Source organism: Symphalangus syndactylus, chromosome 22 (genome assembly GCF_028878055.3).
Source record: "Symphalangus syndactylus isolate Jambi chromosome 22, NHGRI_mSymSyn1-v2.1_pri, whole genome shotgun sequence".
Lineage (NCBI taxonomy): Eukaryota > Metazoa > Chordata > Mammalia > Primates > Hylobatidae > Symphalangus > Symphalangus syndactylus.
Window position 1 is genome coordinate 35145695 of NC_072444.2, and position 16013 is coordinate 35161707.

The 16013-nt window shown below is 50.4% G+C and overlaps 1 protein-coding gene across 2 annotated transcripts in view; it reads left to right on the top strand.

Annotated features, from left to right (window-relative positions):
* Window positions 1-1248: 1248 nt before the first annotated feature.
* SSU72 (SSU72 homolog, RNA polymerase II CTD phosphatase) overlaps window positions 1249-16013 on the top strand; it is a 35971-nt gene continuing 21206 nt past the window's right edge. Inside the window, exons 1-3 of one of the 2 annotated variants that reach the window (XM_063632083.1) lie at window positions 1249-4014; window positions 13549-13863; window positions 15614-15957. In XM_063632083.1, the coding sequence (XP_063488153.1) occupies window positions 3935-4014; window positions 13549-13863; window positions 15614-15875 (657 nt within the window). In that variant the 5' untranslated portion in view covers window positions 1249-3934 and the 3' untranslated portion in view covers window positions 15876-15957. Of the gene's footprint in view, window positions 4015-13548; window positions 13864-15613; window positions 15958-16013 lie in introns of those variants that run through there. The other variant, XM_055262653.2, reaches the window with a different exon arrangement.

Sequence of the window (16013 nt, forward strand, 5' to 3'; positions counted from 1 at the left end):
ATGGATGGGCCCAGAAAAACCACCATAAATCTCGCTCTGGGAGGCAGACTCCACCCAGAACTGGCAGCCCAGCCCCCATGTTTCAGGCTGTCCCTAGCTTTAAGGTGGGTCTTCATTGGACACCCACCCCTTTTCACCCAGGAGCCTGTGTGCCTCCTGCCACCATCAATCATGTCATCTACAGGACCCAGGCTGTTCAGGTTTAGGGTCGCCTACAGGACTGGGCTGAGCCACCCTCAGCCCCTCCTTGGCCTTGCTCCCATGCTTGTGAGCACTCAAAGTCCAGAGTGGGCGGGATGCCAGCACTGCCCTCAGTGTGTGCATACCTGGCTGGGTTGCAAAAGCGCCTGGGCTTGGCTTCAGCTTTGTCGGGAGTCAGGAGAGGCCAGGTAGCAGGTGGAGGCACTCCTGAGCTTTTGGGGGCAGGTGGGGGTGGCGTCCCAGCCCTGAGATTGCAGGGATGCCTGGGTCCACAGCCATGGCTGGGCAGATGCAGCTGCTCCCAGGAGGGTGGGGCTCCTGTCCTGCCAACTTGGAAGGGGGCAGGGCTCCCACATGCTCAGTGGAACACAGAGTCCCAGCTGAGCCTCCCCTGCTGTAGCCAGCATCTTCCCAGCAGCCACTCAAGAGATGCTGCCACTGCCATCAGTGGTATAACTGACATTTCACAATCAATAGCTTCTGCTGGTAACTTCACAAAAACCTGACCTAAGAGATCTTTAGTACCTACTGGTTAAATAAGGTATTAAGTATGTCAATACTATATGCTGTATGTGGGTAAATTCCTCTGGAACACTGAGATCCATTTACACACAAAAAGAAAACAGGCACATGGTTACAAGTCTCATCTAATTTCCTATGGCCATTTTATTCAGTTGGCTTCCTTTAATTTCTATTTTTCGGCCGGGTGTGATGGCTCATGCCTGTAATTCTAGCACTTTGGGTGGCCGAGGTGGGTGGATCACTTGAGGTCAGGAGTTCGAAACCAGCCTGGCCAACATAGTGAAACCCTGTCTATACTAAAAATACAAAAAAATAGCCGGGTGTGGTGGTGGGCGCCTGTAATCCCAGCTACTTGGGAGGCTGAGGCAGGAGAATTGCTTGAACCTGGGAGGTGGAGGTTGCAGTGAGCCGAGACTGTGCCACTGTACTCCAGCCTGGGCAACAGAGCAAGACCGCGTCTCAAAAAAAAAAATTTTTTTTTTCTATTTTTCTATTTTTGTTTTCTAATTTTTTTCTTTTTAATTGCTTTCCTTTAAGGCTAGGTTCATGGGTCAAAACCAATATGCAAACTGGGATAGTCATATTATTATTGATTTTACCTTGTATTTTCCCCTTTTAAACTTATTCATTGCCATATTTTGCAAAAGTACAATTTCTTATTTTTTTGAGATGGAGTCTCACTCTGTTGCCAGGCTGAACTGCATAGGCAAAATCTCAGCTCACTGCAACCTCCGCCTCCCGGCTTTAAGTGATTCTCCTGCCTCAGCCTCCTGAGTAGCTGAGACTACAAGCGCGCACCACCACACCTGGCTAACTTTTGTATTTTTAGTAGAGACAGGGTTTCACCATGTCGGCCAGGATGGTCTCTATCTCTTGACCTCGTGTTCCACCCGCCTCGGCCTCCCAAAGTGCTGGGATTACAGGCGTGAGCCACTGCGCCTGACCTAAAAGTACATTTTTTTCTTTCGCTTTTTGCCCAGACTGGAGTGCAATGGTGCGATCTCGGCTCACCGCAACCTCTGCCTCCCGGATTCAAGCGATTCTCCTGCCTCAGCCTCCCTAGTAGCTAGGATTACAGGCATGCACCACCACCCCGGCTAATTTTGTATTTTTAGTAGAGACGGGGTTTCTCCATGTTGGTCACGCTGTTCTTGAACTCCTGACCTCAGGTGATCCACCCGCCTCTGCCTCCCAAAGTGCTGGGATTACAGGGATGAGCCACCGCGCCCAGCTACAAGTACAATTTCTTTTTTTTTTTTGAGACGGAGTCTCGCTCTGTCGCCCAGGCTGGAGTGCAGTGGCGCAATCTCGGCTCACTGCAAGCTCCGCCTCCCGGGTTCACGCCATTCTCCTGCCTCAGCCTCTCCAAGTAGCTGGGACTACAGGCGCCCGCCACCACGCCCGGCTAATTTTTTTTGTAGAGACGGGGTTTCACCGTGGTCTCGATCTCCTGACCTCGTTATCCGCCCGCCTCGGCCTTCCAAAGTGCTGGGATTACAAGTGTGAGACACCGCGCCCGGCCTACAATTTCTAACAGAATAATGCTGACACAGCACTTTGAGATGATAGACTACAGAAGTAACAAAAATTGAAGTTAATAATGGACTCCAGGTTAGACTTATCCTGAGAGCCACACCATTCAAACCGCCTTTGATGCTCAAATATGGTAAAAAAAAGGGTTTTGACAATGATTCCCAGCAGCCACTCTCTCCAGTGTGGGACCAGACTAGCTATCTGGGACAAGTTCATCCCAGCACGGGGACTAGCAAAACCTAATTACAGGATGACTCATCAGTGATGCATTTGGAGAAGGATCTCAATCAAAAGGGGAAAATACCCAAGTTGTCAAATAAAAGTGGACTCACTTATGTTTAAAAAATACCTTGACAAAGACAGCTGGGAAAGGCCATGAAGGGAGAGTTCTCATGAATAAATAATAAGAAAAACTATCACAAGATTCTGCAAAGACCACAACCTTGCATTAAGGCAATCTTACACAAAAAATGCTTCAGCAAGGACAGCTGCCCAGCAACTGCCTGTCCAACCCTGGAATGGGAGTACATTTGTTACTGTTCTTTGTAGCCAAGGTTAATTATTTCCAAACCATTATCTTCCTCTTCATTTTTTCTTTAAAAACCATTACTTTACTGAATGCGCAAACCGTTTACCATGGCACGCATATTCGCCAAGGCCCTATTCCCAAATAATATCATTTTCAGTTAGAGAGCCTGTTATTAGGTTGACAATCATTATCACTCCCTCTCCCGTCCGTGTCGCTCCCACAGCAAAACATCAACCCACTGCCCATTGCGAGGCTGCATCCAGGCAGACAAGCATTGCTGAGGAATAACACACTCGCGGCGACTGGATTTACTGTAACTGGACCCAAATCTCAGACCAGCCGGCGGCCTCTCCAAGGAAGCCCGAGGCGAGGAAGACCCTAGACAACGTGCACTCCCAACCAGGTCTGGCAAAGGTCGGCCCTCGCATTTAAACGTTAAATGTTGAAGGGCTTTCATGAAAGAGCGATGTGCTCCTGCTTGTATGAGCCGGGGCCGGACGCCGGTAACAGCGGCCCGGGACGGGAGCGAGCCTCAGAATGCGGGAATGTCTGTGGGCCTCCAGGACAGCGGAGGAAGCGGGTCTAGTGAAGCGCGACGACTCTGGGGTGGCAGAAGTGAGAACTATGGGCCCCACGGGGACCTAGGGAACGCACAAAATCGTCCTGAGACGAGACGCCGCACCGCGGAACGGTCCTCAATGCTATCTCGGGTAAGCGCGGCAATTCCCATAGTTCCCAAAGGCGGCGGCGACACCTTGTGACGTCCTAGCGTTCGGCACGTCGTGTGCGTCACACTAGGCGCCGGCGCGGGGTGCTGACGTCAGGACGCCGGGGCTTATCGCCGTGACGCTCAGCCGGGCCTTGTGGAGTGCGAGTCTCTGCTGCGGACGCCGGGGGCTGGCGCGGCGTTGGCCGCCCCCGGCCTCGCCGAGTGCAGCGCGCCCGAAGGCCAGTGCCTGCGCTCCGTCCGCGGCCCGGCGTCCGGGGTGGGCGGGGAGGTCGCCGCGCAGACGCCGCACGCTACGCCGCCGGCGCCGGCGTTTCGCGTCGCCCGCTTCCGGCCGCCGCGGCCGCCATTTTGCTCGCGCGGAAGCGCCGCGGTGGGGTGGGAACCCAAGCGGGAGAGCCGCGGGCTTTGCGGCCGCCGCCATGCCGTCGTCCCCGCTGCGGGTGGCGGTGGTGTGCTCGAGCAACCAGAACCGGAGCATGGAGGCGCACAACATCCTCAGGTAGTTGGACTCCACCCTGTCCCCGCGCGCTCTGCTCCGGCCACCGGTCCTCTTCCCCGATTTCCTCTGGCCCGCGCCGAGAGCCCGGAGAGGAAGCCGGGCCGGGCCGCGCTCGTGGGTCGGCTGCTTGGGATGGCAGCTGGACGGCAGCGCGCGGCGCCCACACGCGGGCGGGCATCGCAGGGAAGGCAGGTTCCGGGACGAGGCGCCCGCTGTCCGGTGGTCCTTCGAGCTCCCCGAGGCCGGGCCCGGGGGGGCGAGGGTAGCGGCCGAGGCGAGGAACTGCGCGGCGGCGGCCGATCATGGTATTTCGTGTGCGTCGTTGGCCACCTTTGCTGGAAACGCGCGCAACATAATCTCGGCATAGAACGATGTTGTAAATAACAAAGCGGTCTATTTTTTTAATGCCATGGATTTGTGTGTTTGCTACTTGTTTTCTTTTGGAAAAGATCCTCTTTTCCTCCCTGGAACGCCTCCAACCGGTAGTTTCTGGAATACAACGTGGATTTGGTTTGGCTCTGCTAGTTTGTATTCGCTGCTAGCTGGCCTTCTGTGACTCTTGTGTAGCATATGTCTAATGAAAGTTTATTCCTGCTTGATAAGTTTTTTTGTTCAGTCACACAGCAAACTGAGAAACTGACCACTTGACTTACAGTTAAAATTTGGTATGTGTCAACTTTGGTAGTAAGACCAAATTGAAACGGCTTTTTTCCCCCAAAAGTTACCTACGTGAACTTTAAATGAAAACAGTGTCTCGCTTCTCTTATCGCAGTCCAGCTATAACTTTCCTGAGAAACTTGGGAAAATTAGCAGTCCTTCTTTTTTTTTTCTCTCTTTAACAGTGTCACGTGGGCCAGGCACGGTGGCTCACGCGTGTAGTCCCACCACTTTGGGAGGCCGAGGCACGCGGATCACCTGAAGTCAGGAGTTGGAGGCCAAAAAACACCTCCCAAAAATCAGTGTCAGTGTTCATGATCTGCTGATTCTTTTTCTTTTTTTCTTTTTTTGAGATAGAGTCTCGCTCTGTCTCCCAAACTGGAGTGCAGTAGCGCGATCTCGGCTCACTGCAACCTCTGCCTCCCTAGTTCAAGCGATTCTCCTGCCTCAGCCTCCCGAGTAGCTGGGACTACAGGCGCCCACCACCACGCCTGGCTATTTTTTTTTTTTTGTATTTTTAGTAGAGACGGAGTTTCACCGTGTTAGCCAGGATGGTCTCTATCTTCTGACCTCGTGATCCGCCCGCCTCGGTCTCCCAACGTGCTAGGATTACAGGCGTGAGCCACCGCACCCGGCTTTTTTTTGTGTATTTAGTAGAGACGGAGTTTCACCATACTGGCCAGGCTAATCTCGAACTCCCGACCTCAGGTGATCTGCCCGCCTCGGCCTCCCAAAGTGCTGGGATTACAGGCATCAGCCACCGCATCCAGCCAAAGGTTTTTAAAACTAGAAATATGCTGGATCTTCATTTATAAACTGCAGTTACCTGTAAAAATGTGATACATTTAAGCAAAACAATGCAAGGCTTACCCCCCCACCCCCCCCAAGACAAAATTATTGTTAATTGGAATAACAAGTGGGCTGGAGACCTTCTGGTTCTGCTGGTTCTCCTTGATGATCCTTTGTTCAAGATTTTCTGCTGTATCTGCATAATAAAGATGGAGTAGGCCTGGCACAGTGGCTCACACCTGTAATCTCAGCACCTTGGGAGGCTGAGGTGGGCGGATCACAAGGTCAGGAGATTGAGACCATCCTGGCTGACACAGTGAAACACCGTCTCTACTGAAAATACAAAAAAATTAGCCGGGCATGGTGGCGGGCGCCTGTAGTCCTTGTTACTCGGGAGGCTGAGGCAGGAGAATGACATGAACCCGGGAGGCGGAGCTTGCAGTGAGCCGAGATCATGCCACTGCACTCCAGCCTGGGCGACACAGCAAGAGTCCATCTTAAATAAATAAAATAAATAAATAAATAAATGATGGAGTAGAATTTTTTTTTTCTTGAGGTAGAGTCTCTGTAGCCCAGGCTGGAGTGCAATGACGCTATCTTGGCTCACTGCAAGCTCTGCCTCCTGGGTTCACACCATCCTCCTGCCTCAGCCTCCTGAGTAGCTGGGACTTAAGGCGCCCGCCACGACGCCCGGCTAATTTTTTTCTATTTTTAGTAGAGACGGGCTTTCACCGTGTTAGCCAGGATGGTCTCGATCTCCTGACCTGGTGATCTGCCCGCCTGGGCCTCCCAAAGTGCTGGGATTACAGGCGTGAGCCACTGCGCCCGGCAAGATGGAGTAGAAATCTTAACAAAAGGAAATGTTTTAAAAATTCTATTTAGGACCGGGCACGGTGGCTCACGCCTGTAATCCCAGCACTTTGGGAGGCTGAGGCAGGCGGATCGAGAGGTCAGGGATAGAGACCATTTTGGCTAACATGGTGAAACCCTGTCTCTACTAAAAATACAAAAAAATGAGCCAGGCATGGTGACGGGCGCCTGTAGTCCTAGCTACTCGGGAGGCTGAGTCAGGAGAATGGCGTGAACCTGGGAAGCGGGAAGCAGAGCTTGCAGTGAGCTGAGATCTGGCCACTGCACTCCAGCCTGGGTGACAGAGCGAGACTCCGTCTCAAAAAAAAAAAAATTATTTAGCTATTTTGTTAATAAAATCAGGTTTAGTGGCTGTTTTAAAGTTATGCCAATCTTACAACCTCGCTGAGACGATGACTGAAGATGACCAAGTCCTTTTTAGTTCAGAGTGGCCAGTGGCCATTGCTGGCAGAGCTGTTGTCTCTGGAAAAGGAGCGGAGAGCACCTCTGAATAATGAATTCTTCGGTGTGCTTTTACCTGTGCCGCCATCATTCAAATTTACTCATAAAAGAGTAGACTCAGAAGAGAGTCAAAAGGAAGTAAGTTTAAGATGACATCTATTACGGATGTCATGAATATGGATATCATGAATTTAATTTAGACATGGACCTTCAATTTCCTTTTTTTTTTTTTTTTTTTGGAGTTGGAGTCTCGTCTGTTGCCCAGGCTGGAGTGCAATGACACGATCTTGGCTCACTGCAACCTCTGCCTCCCAGGTTGAAGCGATTCTCCTTCAAACTTTCCGAGTAGCTGGGACTACAGGCGCCTGCCACCATGCCCAGCTAATTTTTTGTATTTTTAGTAGAGACGGGGTTTGACCGTGTTAGCCAGGGTGGTCTCGATCTCCTGACCTGGTGATCTGCCCGCCTCGGCCTCCCAAAGTGCTGGGATTACAGGCGTGAGCCACCACGCCCGGCCTGCTTATTGCAGAAATTCTTACTGTAGAAAATGAAAGTGGTCCCTCAGAAGTACCATTTTGGTGTCCATCTGTCTCTCCATGTGTTCACGCATGCATTGGGGGATAAGCTCTTGTTCTGTTGTCTGCTCCATAGTTAGTATTAACATCATTAGTTTCCTTTTTTTGCCACGAGGTTTATTTTCATTATTCATACAAACAATTTTCTATAATACCTCTGTCAAATGGGAGAATTTGGCAGTCCGATTTTGTGGGGGGAGGGGGTCCCTGCAGAGACTCACAGGCTGGTGGCATTGGCGCTGAGTGCCCAGGTTCACAGCATAGCTTGTGGCTTGTGTCCATCTTGCAGGTGGCTCTTCCTCCACATCAGGACTGGGGTCTCGGGGGTAACAAGGGCAGGAAATCCTTCAGACTCTTAGGTTTCACTCCACTTCTGCTCAGTGGCCTCTGGTCGGCAGGGTGTTCTTCTGTGTCTCGGTTTTCTCGCTCGGCCTTATTGAAGTTGGAATTTATGTCTGTTGTCATTTTCCCTTTTTTTTTGTTGTTTTTTTTTCCGAGCCAGAGTAAGGCTGGAGTGCAGTGACGTGATCATAGCTCACCACTTCAGCCTTGAATATCTGGGCTAAATAGATCCTCCTGCCTCAGCGCCCCAAAGTATTTGGATTACAGGTGTGAGGCACCACACCCAGAGCATTTTTGCTTTTGAAAATTACCTATTTATGTCCTTTGTCCATTCATTTGGGTTTATTTAGAGAGTTTTAATACTTAGGAACTCTGTGTGATAGTGTTTTTCTATTACACTAGGAAAGCTTGTGAAAGTCAGATTTAGAGAGTCTTTTAGGCATTAAAAACGATGTTTGTGAAAAGCCTAGCAAATGCTTATAAAGTGAAAAAAGCAGGAAAATTGTGTATGCAGTTGGGTAGGGCTACGTAAAACTGCACAGGAAAGCTGAAATAAAATTGTCAAAAGCAATTGTAGTTAACTGAACATGCACAGTAGCTAGTTGATCAGTGAACCTCGCCCCTTTTAAAAATTTTGGGCCTGGCAAGGTAGCTCTTTGCCTATAGTCCAGTACTTTGGGAGGCTGAGGGAGGAGGATTGCTTGAGCCCAGGAGTTTGAGCCCCGGGCAACACAGTGAGACCCACCATCATTACAAAACATTTTACAAATTAGCCACGTGTGGTTGCACATGCCTGTCTTTCTGGCTGCTTGGGAGACGGGGCAGCAAGATCACTTGAGCCCAAGAGGTTAAGGCTGCGGTGAGCTATGACTGTGAGCTATGACTGCGCCACTGAACTCCTGCCTGGACGACAGACCAAGTCCCTGTCTCTAAAAACAGACACAGTAACAATTTCACCCTATTGAAAATCAGCGTGGACTCTTATTTTCCTGATAAATCCAAGTGATAGTAAGTGTCCACATCTTAGCGTGTTCTGGGGTGATCATCTTTGATGTTAGAGACTAAATTGTTTCAAATACCAGAGTCCTGGGAGTCCTTATGTTTTGGGACAGCGCTAGAAGACTGCCTTATGTTTCCACAGAGCCTCCTGCGCTTGGTACTCCAAGGATTAAAGTGTCCCCTTGGAACCAGTTAGGTTTTTTGTTTGTTTGTTTTGTGGTTTTTTGTTTTTGTTTTTTTCTCTTTTTTTTTGAGATAGAGTCTCATTCTGTCGCCCAGGCTGGAGTGCAGTGGCGCGATCTCGGCTGACTGCAGCCTCTGCCTCCCTAGTTCAAGCGATTCTCTTGCCTCAGCCTCCTGCGTAGCTGGGACTACAGACATGCGCTACCATACCCAGCTAATTTTTTTGTATTTTTAGTAGAGACAGGGTTTCACCAAGTTGGCCAGGCTGGTCTCAACCTCCTGACCTCAGGTGATCCGCCCGCCTTGGCTTCCCAAAGTGCTAGGATTACAGGCGTGAGCCACCGTGCCTGGCCTTATTTATTTATTTATTTTTACAGACAGGGTCTTACTGTGTTGTCCAGGCTGGTATTGAACTCCTGGCCTCCCAAGTAGCTGGGATTACAGGCATGCACCACCACGCCCGGCTAATTTTGTATTTTTAGTAGAGACGGGGTTTCTCGATGTTGGTCAGGCTAGTCTCAAACTCCCAACCTCAGGTGATCTGTCCTCCGCCTCCCAAAGTGTTGGGATTACATACGTGAGCCACCGCGCCCCGCCTGATAGCTTCTTTATGATAGTTTTTTTGGAGTTTTTTTGAGACAGTCTCACTTTGTCACCCAGGCTGGAGTGCAGTGGCACCATCACGGGGCCCACTGCGACCTCCACCTCCCGGGTTCAAGCGATTCTCCAGCCTCAGCCTCCAGAGTAACTGAGATTACAGGCGCGCACCACCACGCCTGGCTTTTTTTTTTTTTTAAGTAGAGACAGGGTTTTGTCATATTGGCCAGGCTGGTCTCAAACTCCTGACCTGAACTGATCCACCTGCTTAGTCTCCCAAAGTACTGGGATTACAAGCCCTCTGATAGATTTTTGGTACTTGTAAAGACAATTTTTTGGCATACCAGACACATGCTTGTCTGAAAGATTAGTTTACAAAGGCGTCGGCCCTTCAGGCGAAGCCTGTTGGTGTCAGGAGTGTTTTCCAAGCTGTACTTGCTTTTATGTAAGAAACACTGTTGAGTGGCAAGCTGGCTGCCCTGTCAGTTGCATCAGTTTAGGAGAAATGCTGCTTCTGTTGCCAAATAGCCTTTTTGCCATTCGTGAACATTTTGTTGGGGGAAAAACAAACTGCATTTTGTTTTTAAATAGGCTTGCTTAAAGGAACGTCCAGCAGGTGGTGAGTTCTTGTTAGTGTTGGGACACAGGCTGTCTCCTTTGGCTGCTGTGATCACGCTGATCCTAGGCTTGTTTGTGCTTTTTTTTTTTTTTTTTGAAACAGAGTCTCTCTCTGTTGTCCAGGCTGGAGTGCAGTGGCGCGATCTCGGCTCACTGCAACCTCCGCCTCTGGGGTTCACGCAATTCTCCTGCCTCAGCCTCCCGAGTAGCTGGGATTACAGGCGTGGGCCACCACGACTAATTTTTGTATTTTTAGTAGAGATAGGGTTTCACCATGTTGGCCAAGCTGGTGTCAAACTCCTGACCTCAAGTGAGCCACCACGTCCGGCCCTTGTTTGTGCTTTGACGGAACATATTTTATTGTACGTTGTCTGAATTGGTAAGGAAGTCATTTTAGGCTTGTTCTTTGGGTGTGCTCCCTGTGGTGTGCCCTGTGTGTGGGCCTCCATCACCCTCTCAGTCACAACCAACAGTTGACTTTATTGCTTTAACCTCACGTTTCCATCGGATCTGTGGTTATGACTGAATGTCAGGAATTTTAATTTTAGCATTTTCACGTTCATTTCACAGTCCGGGTGCCGTGGACACGGGTTTGTAGTCATGAATCGCTGGTGTTGTGCCACATTTCTGGCCGTGTGTGGTAGATGTTTGGGGAGCTGGGTTGTGTAGCTCAGGATATCTAGGGATGTAAGGACTGATACAGCTGTCATCAGCCTCAGGGGACTCAGGTGTTTCACGTACACTAGATGAGCACGTCTTCTCGATGTGTGCATGGGTGACGTGTGTTGTGGTGCAGCAGGGTGCCCTCGGGCTCTGTTGCTTCCTCTACTCATCCTTGGAGGTGTGTGTGGAGCCGCACGGACTGTCCTGCCCCATGGATGGATATTCGACTTGTCTGTTCTTTTGTGGCTATGGAAGGCCGGCAGTGGACATCCTGCAGGCAGTCACGTTGCAGAGGCACGTGTATGTCCGTAGGGCGGGTTTCTAGAAGCCAGCGTCTGTGAGAAAGGCACAGGTGGTTTTCACTTGCTGGGTGTTGCCCCATTATCCACATAGAGGCTGGTTATACTCCAGCAGCCTCGTCTGCCTGAGTTTTTCCTCCCTTGTGACACTGTTACTCATTCATCATTCAGTAATTTTTTTTTTTTTTTTTTTGAGACTGGGTCTCGCTCTTGTTGCCCAGGCTGGAATGTAGTGGCGCGATCTCAGCTCACTGCAACCTCTGCCTCCTGGATTCAAGCGATTCTCCTGCCTCAGCCTCCCAAGTAGCTGGGACTATACAGGCAACCGCCACCATGCCCGCCTAATTTTTTGTATTTTTAGTAGAGATGGGGTTTCACCATGTTAGCCAGGCTGGTCTTGATATCCTGACCTCATGATCCGCCCACCTCGGCCTCCCAAAGTGTGGGATTACAGGTGTGAGTCACCACGCCCAGCCTTACTTTTCTTTTTTTTTTTTTTTTTAATAATGTGGAACTCCTCACGCGTTTGCGTGTCATTCTTGCTCAGGAGCGAAACAGCGGCACTTTTCTGAACGAGGATGACAGGCCTGTGAGAGGAGTTTAGTGTTAATGGAAGTGTATGTGCACCCTGTGCCCTGAGCCAGGCAGATTCCTTCAGATGCAAACCTTTTGTGATTTATAAATAAAGCTAGGTTGAGAAGTCTATATTTTTTAGGTAATTATAAGTATCAGTTCTGACTTTAAAAGAACACATGTTCTATATCAAAGTAACTTTTGTTGTTGATTTTTTGAGACAGAGTCTCGCTCTTTTGCCCAGGCTGGAGTGCAGTGGTGAGATCTCCAATCTCTGCAACTTCTGCCTGCTGGGTTCAAGCGATTCTCATGCTTCAGCCTCCCAAGTAGCTGGGACTACAGGCGCGCACCACCACGCCCAGCTAATTTTTTTTTTTTTTTTTTTTTTTTTTTTAGTAGAAACGGAGTTGGGGTTTCGCCTCCTGGCCAGGCTAGTCTGAAACTCCCGGCCTCAGGTCATCCATTTGTCTCGGCCTCCCAAAGTGCCTGGATTACAGGTGTGAGCCACCGCGCTTGGTGCCAAAGTAACTTTTTTGCATGTAACTTGTTGTGACAAACTTAAGTGTGGTTGTCAGTGATGACAGAAGAATTTTCTGATCTTACCACACTCCATCAGCGTTTGGAGATGACCTTTCTCCTTGTGTGAACTAGAGCTCATTGGTGGCACATGACACGTTTCCTGTTCAGCTCTTTTCTCCAGTTGATTAGGAAAAGTATTTGGTCAGTTTCCTCACCTATGACTAGGAAATCTGAGGAACGAGCACTGTCGGACCCATCGCGGCATCTATTCTCTGCCTGCAGCACCCCGAGCCTGTGGGACTTCTTTGGGTGTTGGGTCTCGGTTCCCATGGAGCCAGCACCGTCGGACCCATCGCAGCATCTGTTCTCTGCCTGCAGCACCCCTGAGCCTGTGGGACTCCTTTGGGTGTTGGGTCTCAGTTCTCATGGAGCCAGCATCGTGGGGGTGTTGGGAATCTGGCGGAGACAGAGTTTCCTGTGGTGGAGCGGGCAGTTGGACCTTTGCAAGTCCCTTAGGAATCCTGTGAACTTGGATCCTCCAAAGCCAGGACGTTGGTCGATGGCTAAAATGTTCTGATGAAATCTTCCCCAAGTCCACGTCAGTCAGTCCTTTCAGTTTAAAGTAAAGCCTTAAACAAGCTATTCTGTTCAGATGTGGCTTTGTGATTGTCAATTCTGGTTTGATTGCTTTTGTATAACTTGCTACAGCCTGTCTCCCAGGCTGGAGTGCAGTGGCATGATCTCGGCTCACTGCAAGCTCTGCCTCCCAGGTTCACGCCATTCTCCTGCCTCAGCCTCCCGAGTAGCTGGGACTACAGGCGCCCACCACTGCACCGGGCTAATTTTTTGTATTTTTAGTAGAGATGAGTTTTCACCATGTTAGCCAGGATGGTCTCGATCTCCTGACCTCGTAATCCACCTGCCTCGGCCTCCCAAAGTGCTGGGATTACAGGCGTGAGCCACCGTGCCTGGCCTTTTTTTTTTTTTTTTTTTTTTTTTTTTGAGATGGAGTCTTGCTCTGTTGCCCAGGCTGCTGGAGTGCAATGGCGTGGTCTCAGCTCACTGCAACCTCCGCCTCCCGGATTCAATGGATTTTCCTGCCTCAGCCTCCCAAGTAGCTGAGATTGTAGGCACCCGCCACCACACCTAGCTAATTTTTGTATTTTCACCATGTTGGCCAGGCTGGTCTTTATCTCTTGACTTTGTGATCCACCCACCTTGGCCTCCTAAAGTGCTGGGATTACAGGCACGAGCCACCGTGCCCGGCCGAGATTAAAAATTTGAAGACATGTTCTCTACTATTAGCCAGTGAAATTACTCATTTTCTTTCTATCCCATTTCCTGTCCCTTGCTTTTGGAATTTTGTGTCTTAGTGTGACTGTGATTTTTTCTCTCCTTTTGTCTTTCAGCAAACGGGGATTCAGCGTCCGATCCTTTGGAACAGGGACTCATGTGAAGCTTCCAGGACCAGCTCCCGACAAGCCCAATGTTTATGATTTCAAAACCACATATGACCAGATGTACAATGATCTTCTTAGGAAAGACAAAGAACTGTATCCCAGCGGGTTGCCCTTTAAAAACCCCCCGTGTGGTCCTCCCTGGAAGGTGTTACGTGTGGCTCGGGCACAGGAGGCGTGTCACCCTGTGCAGTGCACACACTGGCTCCTCCTCTGTCTTTGCGAGAGCTTGGTTTCTATTCCTGGTGCACATCGGATCGTCCACGGGTTAGTTCCAGTGCCACCCATGGCAGTAGGTGTGGTGAGGCGCACAGACACGGTGTGGGATTCACATTGACGTGGTTCAGCGGAGGGTCGTGACATAGCATAGACCAGGGATGCTTAGGTGAGGAGGTGGAACCCACAAATCCCACTGCTTTTCACACTGCAGGGCTACCCCGTTATTTCCTTTGCCAGGTAGGTGTGCGTGCGTGCGTGTGTGTGTGTGCGTGCGCGCGCATGCATGTCTGATACACATGGAGCCGGGCTGCTTCACACATATGGTGAGGTCCTTAGAGGGTCAGATAAAGAAGAGGGCGGAGCTTGCTACCCTAGCTGTTAGAAGAAATAATGGGAGAGAACGTTCCTTCATTTCAGGAGGACACAGAGCAGGCTGGGTCTGCCGCGAAGACTCCTGTAGAGAGAAGACTATACTTAAACTAGATTCTGATGGATGCAACACCAGTTGCATAATGGTTATGACAATCAGTGCCCAGGTTTTTGACCAGGCATTTCATGGTCACCCCCACGCTAATGGAAAGTTTCTGGATCTTGTTTTGTTATAGTGAGTGATCTGTAGTTCTCAGAACAGAGGCCAAACGTATTCCAAATGAAAAGAGAATAGGTGTCAAATGCTAAACCTTTTGTCCTCCTGTTGGCACTGTTGCCATCCCGCCCTCTCCCAACATCCCCGCCCTCGCCCAACATCCCTGGCCTCGCCCAGCATTGTCTATGTATTGGCACTCTTGCCATCCCCGCCCTTTCCCAGCAGAGTCTCACTCTGTCACCCCGGCTGGAGTGCCGTGGCGAGATCTCATCTCACTGCAGACTCACTGCAGCATCCGCCTCCCAGGTTCCAGCAATTCTCCTGCCACAGCCTCCCGGATAGCTGGGATTACAGGCATCCGCCACCACACCCGGCTAATTTTTGTATTTTTAGTAGAGACAGGGTTTCACCATGTTGGCCAGACTGGTCTTGAACTCCTGACTTCAGGTGATCCACCCTCCTCGTCTTCCCAAAGTGCTGGGATTACAAGTGTGAGCCACCATGTTCGGCCCTACTCTTGTATTTATTTATTTATTTTTTTTTTTGAGATGGAGTCTCAACCCTGTTGCCCAAGCTGGAGTGCAGCGGCTTGATCTCAGCTCACTGCAACCTCTCCCTCCCAGGTTCAAGCTATTCTCTGCCTCAGCCTCCCGAATAGCTGGGATTACAGGCGCCTGCTATCATGCCCGGCTAATTTTTGTATTTTTAGTAGAGACGGGGTTTCACCATCTTGACCAAACTGGTCTTGAACTCTTGACCTCGTGATCCACCCACCTCGGCCTCTCAAAGTGTTGGGATTACAGGCATGAGCCACCATGCCTGGCCTTTTGCAATTTTTAATAAGCTAAGAAAATTCTTATACACAGGTAGATTAATTAGGTAGCCAGGAATGGCCCCTGAAGGTATGTCTAGCAAAACCTAGAACTACATCCTAGCCGTCACTGCACCTTCTGCCCTCCCTGCTGTCTCCTCTGCCAGTTACAGTTGAAAGGTTGTGGGTGAGGACGCTGAGCAGAGTCCCGGGTGTCTGCTGTCAGCTCCCCAGCCCGGCCTGCCTGCCAAGCCATCTGGGTGTGCCGCAGTGGAGAGTGTGGTGCTTGTGACGCGGTGGTGCTGGGAGCCATCCTGGTGGCAGATGCGGGCTCTCACTGCGAGTCAGTGTAAGTCCCGGGGGACTGTCAGCGGCACGTCCTACTGCCCCTCTCTCTACAGAAGCCCTGGTAACCTGCGTTTGGAAAAATCTCTAAGGATTTCTGAGGAGCTGTCAGTAGGCTGTGTCCTCGTCCACCGTGTGTGGGGCACGGCTCCGACATGGCTCTGCTCCCGTCGTGGGCTGAAAAGGAGCAGGTGGGGCTGTGCCTCAGAAAGGAGGCCCTCCCGACATGCCTTTGTGCGGGCTCCCTGTCCATGTGTCTCCACCCCGAGCCTTACGGTGATGGATGACCACAGAGCCCCTTCCAAGAGTCTGGTTTAGGGCTGGGTCTTCCCATCGCCCTAGAGGAGGCTTTTGTCTCATCTCATGATTCACATTAAACTCTGTTGTGCCATGAAGCTTACCCTGAGGTCCTGTTTTTGAAAATTACTCTTCAGTTAGCACTGTTCATTTTTAAGT